Source organism: Aethalodelphis obliquidens, unplaced genomic scaffold (assembly GCF_003676395.1).
Source record: "Aethalodelphis obliquidens isolate GAN/ISIS:26980383/991018 unplaced genomic scaffold, ASM367639v1 scaffold6, whole genome shotgun sequence".
Classification (NCBI taxonomy): domain Eukaryota; kingdom Metazoa; phylum Chordata; class Mammalia; order Artiodactyla; family Delphinidae; genus Aethalodelphis; species Aethalodelphis obliquidens.
In genome coordinates, this window is record NW_020837950.1 from 54,244,258 (window position 1) to 54,250,257 (window position 6,000).

Here is a 6,000-nt window from a genome sequence, read left to right on the forward strand (position 1 = left end):
CTTAAAGGCAGAAACCTAGACTGTAAGGTGGTATAAGTTTGTAAAGTTGGTTTTAGGAATATAAAGTTACCAACCAATAAGCTGTGAATCCAAACTTCAACTCAAGCCATCTGTCTCCAAATGCAGCGTTTCCCACCATTTTGTCAGTAAAGAGTAAACAGGGGAAGCACAGCTCCACACGACCCATCTAGAATAACACTTTTTGGGGATTGCTGACATTTTCAAGAGATAATAAATTGAGGATAGGGGCTTCCCTGGTGGCGCAGTGGTTGAGAGTCCGCCTGCTGATGCAGGGGACTCGGGTTCGTGCCCGGTCCGGGAGGATCCCACATGCCACGGAGAGGCTGGGCCCGTGAGCCATGGCTGCTGGGCCTGCGCGTCCGGAGCCTGTGCTCCGCAACAGGAGAGGCCACAGCAGAGAGAGGCCCGCATACCAAAAAAAAAAAAAAACAAAAAAAATTGAGGAAAGAGTCATTGATTTTGTATAAAGGGTTCAGGAAAGAGGTATTATTTGAGCTGAGGCTTGAAGAACTAGTTTTCATCTGTTAATTTGGAAGAGAATTACCTGATTATAGAAAATCTTTTGTAAATTATGGAGAAGTATAGATGGAGTAAATTCTAAAAGATCACTTAAATAATTTTTTCTCATTCCCTTCCTCAGGCTTTAGAAAAGAACTCAAGAACCTGGAAGTAGCCTATAAATCTTATCAGTCCCACCCAGAATCATATCTACAAATAAAAAATCCTTTGATAAAAAGGTAATCCTAGCTATTTGGAATACTAAAATCTTTTAAATTAAATGCATGTATTATAGGAACTCTTTATCAGAAAGGCATACTACCTGTCACTACTCTGCAAGCAATGGGTCTAGAGCAGGGGGCCCCAAGCCCCAGGCTGCAGACTGATACTGGAACTGGGCCGCACAGCAGGAGGTGAGTGGCAGCCGAGTGAGCGAAGTTTCATCTGCCGCTCCCCATCTCTCGCATTACTGCCTGAACCACACGCTCCTTCCCAAGTCAGTGCAAAAATTGTCTTCCACGAAACTGGTCTCTGGTGCCAAAAAAGGTTGGGGACTGCTGGTCTAGAGTATTATGATGCATGTTTTATTGGGGATCATTAAAAGGATGTAAACCTTAATGATAGGGGGCCTACAAAGTACCTTGTACAATATATGATTGTTTGTTTTAAACCTCACAGCATTCTTTTGAGATGTATGGTATTTTACAAAAGAGAAAATTTGGGGCTTAGATTAAGTAATTTGGCCAAAGCAACGGAGTTGAGATTTGAATATAGCTCTTATCTACTTAGCAGAGCCTCAACTCTTTTCATCTTTGTGCTCTAATTGAATTTTGTGCAATTCTCATGAGAAAAATAATTTAATCATATGAAGATAAATAATTTGCAATGTGATATCATTTTTCTTCACCTTAGAAGTTAACTATTACTTAAATAAAGGTAGTCTTTGATTAACCAAATTATTTTTAATTAGTATACTATCCTTATAGCATTATATATCAAAATTAAAGTACCTCTATCGCTATAAACTTTGGGTGGGAAGTGTTTTAGAATATTGAATTGTTTGCTAGTAACATTTTTCTTAAGTCTATGCTACATTTTATCACAATAAATGTAATTTCAGTGTTTTTAAGTTGAATTTTTTTTTTTTTTTTTGGCTGCACTGTGTGGCTTGTGGCATCTTAGTTACCCAAACAGGGATTGAACCTGCGCCTGGGCAGTGAAAGCACCGAGTCCTAACCACTGGACTGCCAGGGAATTCTCTGATATTTGCTTTTTTTGTGTGTGTGTGTGTGGTATGCGGGCCTCTCACTGCTGTGGCTTCTCCCGTTGCGGAGCGCAGGCTCAGCGGCCATGGCTTACAGGCCCAGCCACTCCGCGGCATGTGGGATCTTCCCAGACCAGGGCACAAACCCGTGTCCTCTGCTTCGGCAGGCGGACTCTCAACCACTGCGCCACCAGGGAAGCCCCTGAAATTTGCTTTTTAAATTATACTTCTGGTTATAAATCTGATCTTGGTAATGACGGATGTTTCTAATAAACATTTATGTATTCTGGCATAAAGATTTTGGATTCAGAGAGTATAAATTGTTAATGGTTGCAAATATCTTTCCATTTTTGCTATGTTACACAAATAACATAAGTGCTGTATCGGGAAGTTAAACTACAAATGTTTGTTTTCCCTCCAATTTTGCATGTTTGTGTATGGCGTTTTAGCTTTGTTTTTATTTTTCAGGTCACATATACGTGAAACCAATGGAAAGTTATTCCCTTCATCCAATCCACAAATACTCAAGGACCGTACAGCAAGAGAGCATACCCACCAGTCAGATGAACAGAAACTTGAAAAAGCAAGTGAATGCAAATTTTCTGAGTCGCTTAATATAGAAAATTCTGAGGGAACAGGTTTGCTTTTTCACGTTGATGATAATTCTGCTTCTGCAAAGAGAGTGAACAGTAATGGAACAGTCTCACCATCTTCATTGTGGTCTTCACACATGAGAACTGTGGGGTTGAAGCCAGGAACTGCTCCCCTCATCCAGCAGCAAAATACGATAGAACAGTGTTACTCTGAGAACTCTCTATCCAGGGAACATCTCATTCAGTCAACCTGCAGATCTGATGGTTGTCAGATGCCAGAACTTGTTTGCCAGAATACCCCACCCCCTCTGCCACCAAAGAAATATGCTATAACCAGTGTGCCACAGTCAGAGAAAAATGATGTGCCACAGTCAGAGAAAAATGATGCTCCACCTGCTGTCAAACCAACAGAGATGTTTAAAGCTAATTCTTCTAGTCTTCCAAAGCACAGTTTAAGTACAGTTTCAGAACCAGGTTTAGAAGTGAGTACATATATGAATGATGAAAGACTTAAGGAAACATTTCAAGCAAAACAGTATGTCGGCGACACATCAAACACCCCGTCCAGCTCTTCAGCTGATGATTTTCAGGCCGACTTGGGTACAGCTGTTGGTGCTTCTTGCCAGCCAGAAATAGACTCTAGTTCTACCTGTCCAAATGAGACAGTTTCATTAACTACCTATTTTTCAGTGGATAACTGCATGACTGATACATATAGATTGAAATACCATCAGAGGCCCAAGCTCTGTTTTCCAGAGAGCAGTGGCTTTTGTAATGATAATTCACTTTCTCAGAATGAAAGAGGGCTAGGGCCTGTGTTACATAGTAGTCTTGGTTCAAACTGCCCTTCCAAGCAAAGACATAAACCTGGTATACACTGTAATAGATAAATGATGAAACCGACAGGCTTTTACTTCTGAGGCCATTAACTAGGAATCAAATGACCAAACCTAGTGCTATATGAAATTAAAACCATGGCAATATTTAACTCATTAATCACTTTAACTTTCTATTCAGATATTTTATTTTGTGAAGATCTACTTATTGGATATTTTGGAATTCCCTCTGAATAGTCTTGGCATGCCTCAAAAAATAGAATATCCGGGGGTATGCAGAAAGTCGTTTATCATATGCTGCAGTTGAGTAAAAATGTAATTTGTCCCTTTATTTTCTGACTGGTAGACCCATAGATATTAAACTAACCAGTACTCATATGTAGATTGGTAAACTCTGCTAACTGAAAGATAGATGATATGTAGCTTGTGTAGTCAAAGCAATATTTGCTTTGTGAGGAAGCACTTTCTAATGGGGAGCCAAAAGAGGACTTCACCCATTTGCTTTTGACTTCTGTGATAGTCTACTACATATGATCCCTTTAAGTGTCTTAAAATGTATCGACCCATGAAATTGATGGCATTTGGGCGAAAAAAGCCTTAATGATAAAACAATTTTTAAATTCTCAAGGTCAGAAGAGAAGACAGTTTTGCTCCTAGAATTTTTATCTTCAGAATATCCTTTGTTGTATGCATTCATAAACATTACTTCAGTCATGTAAGCTAAAAATACTTCACTTTAGTATATTTATTTATCTTGTTACATTTTTTCTAATTTTATATGAAATGTGAAAGGTTTTTATTTTGGTTTGGTTTACTTTGGGCTGCTAATAACCAGTGTTAGGAATTAACCTATAGTCCTCTTTTTAAGAATATCACTGTGACTGCCTAAATTTTCCCTGCTATAATATTACCTGTTTGTAGGTTGTCAGCCCATTTTAGTAATTTTCATATTCTTGAATTTGAAAATCTTTCTGGGTTTCCAGATTAAATTTTTGCCTTTCATATAGATTTAATTTTTAGTGAAATGTATTAATTTGAGCATCCCTCCCTTTTTTCTAAACAAATAATTTAATTTTTACCCCACCTATTTTCATGGAGAAGTCTTTCTTTAAAAAAAAAAAAAAAGGGATTTTCCATTATTATGATGACCTAACAAGTGAAAATAAGTAATTGCCTTATTTCATAGTTGTCATTTAATTTTGTACTAAGCTGGTAAACTAATTGTAGTTTAGAATAGTTTTATATTGTCCACACTAGAGAATTGAGAATTTAAATTTTATATATAAAACATAATAATTCCATAAACTAATTAGTAAATTTAATATCTTGACCAATCCCATAAATTGTTAAAATATTCCAAAATGTAAATGAATCTTATTTTCTAGGTAAGTAGAAAGTAATTGCTTGTAGAAGTCTAAGCTCAGAGTTATCAAATCTTGGCCAAATTTCGTCTTCCACCTAGAGAAGTTTTTAATAGCCTTTTCTAGCTATAACAGTAGGTGATTATTACTTTATATTCTCTTAATTTAGAAATACTTGAACATCAACTAAATAAAATTTTATCTTTTAAGAAAGCTTTTTTTTTAACATAGCTTTTAGTATGGGGGGGTTTGTAAATATTGTAAATTTGTAAAATTGTGTTTGAAATGTCACTGTATTTAATTACTGCTTTTATAACATTGTAAAATACTAGAAAAATGAGCTTCAAGTATTTTTAATAGCTTTCAAAAACTTTGTGTAGTTTTGTCCAGTTGAAAATGTATTATTTGAAACATTTAAACTGATTTCTGATACTTATAATCTCATAGATTTGTATGGGATTCAACTCACAGTTGAGTTGCAAATATCAAATAGAAACGTCCAATTTGGGCTCTTTTTAAAGTACTGTCCAGTTGAAACCTCCTGAATCATGTTATAGTACTAATAGACTAGAAACTGACCATTTGTTTTTGTTGATTCAACACTCCAAATATAGATTGAATATGTATTTACTAATCATGCACATGTGAATTTTTTGTTTCTAGGGTGTCTATTTTTATAGATGTTTTCTTCTGGTTATAAGCTTATTATAACTTTTAAAATAACACAGCCAACGATTGTAATGTTCAAAATACTTCAGAGTATCTTTCTGTGAAGTCAGTTTCTTCTGATTCAAAATTTTGGGGGGGGATAAACTGATTTTTAATTTAATATGGTTGGGACTTTTCTTTGCATTCATAAACTGTGGCTTCCTTTCACCTCTGTGAATTATATATTTTATGGGAAATGTAAGTCAATTTAAAGTTAAGGGGTGAACTTGGAATATCACTGATCAAAAAATTTATCACAGGAGACTCCTAAGAGTTCAACCCCCTCAAGGCCTAAAGGAGCGTTCCCACAGGAGTTGGCAAACTTTCTTTAAAGACCCAGATAGTAAATAATTTAGGCGTTGTGGACCATAGGATCTCTGTTACTCATCTCTGCCACTGTAGTGTGAAAACAGCTGTAAGGTAACATTTACATAACAGTATGCAAATGAATGGGCATGTCTGTGTTCCAGTAAAACTTTATAAGCATTGAAACTTGGATTTCACATCATTTTCACATTATGAAATAGTCTTGACTTTTTTCAATCATTTTAAGATGTTAAAAATCATTCTTGGCTCACAGGCCTTTAAAGAGAGGCAAGTGGGCCAGATTTGGCCCATTAGTGTAGTTTGATGACCCTTTTCCTAGAGCATAATTACCTCTACATTAAATGCCCTTACTAAATATTCTGTAGTCTCTGAATGTATTCCCATTACATGTA

General features: G+C 36.2%; 1 protein-coding gene across 2 annotated transcripts in view; it reads left to right on the forward strand.

Annotated features, from left to right (window-relative positions):
* Nucleotides 1-5,402, forward strand: part of USP53 (ubiquitin specific peptidase 53) — a 64,417-nt gene extending 59,015 nt beyond the window's left edge. For both annotated transcript variants that reach the window (XM_027103610.1, XM_027103611.1), the window contains 2 exons: nucleotides 662-758; nucleotides 2,252-5,402. In XM_027103610.1, coding sequence (XP_026959411.1) covers nucleotides 662-758; nucleotides 2,252-3,266 — 1,112 coding nt within the window. In that variant the 3' untranslated portion in view covers nucleotides 3,267-5,402. The remainder of the gene's footprint in view (nucleotides 1-661; nucleotides 759-2,251) is intronic.
* Nucleotides 5,403-6,000: the final 598 nt, after the last annotated feature.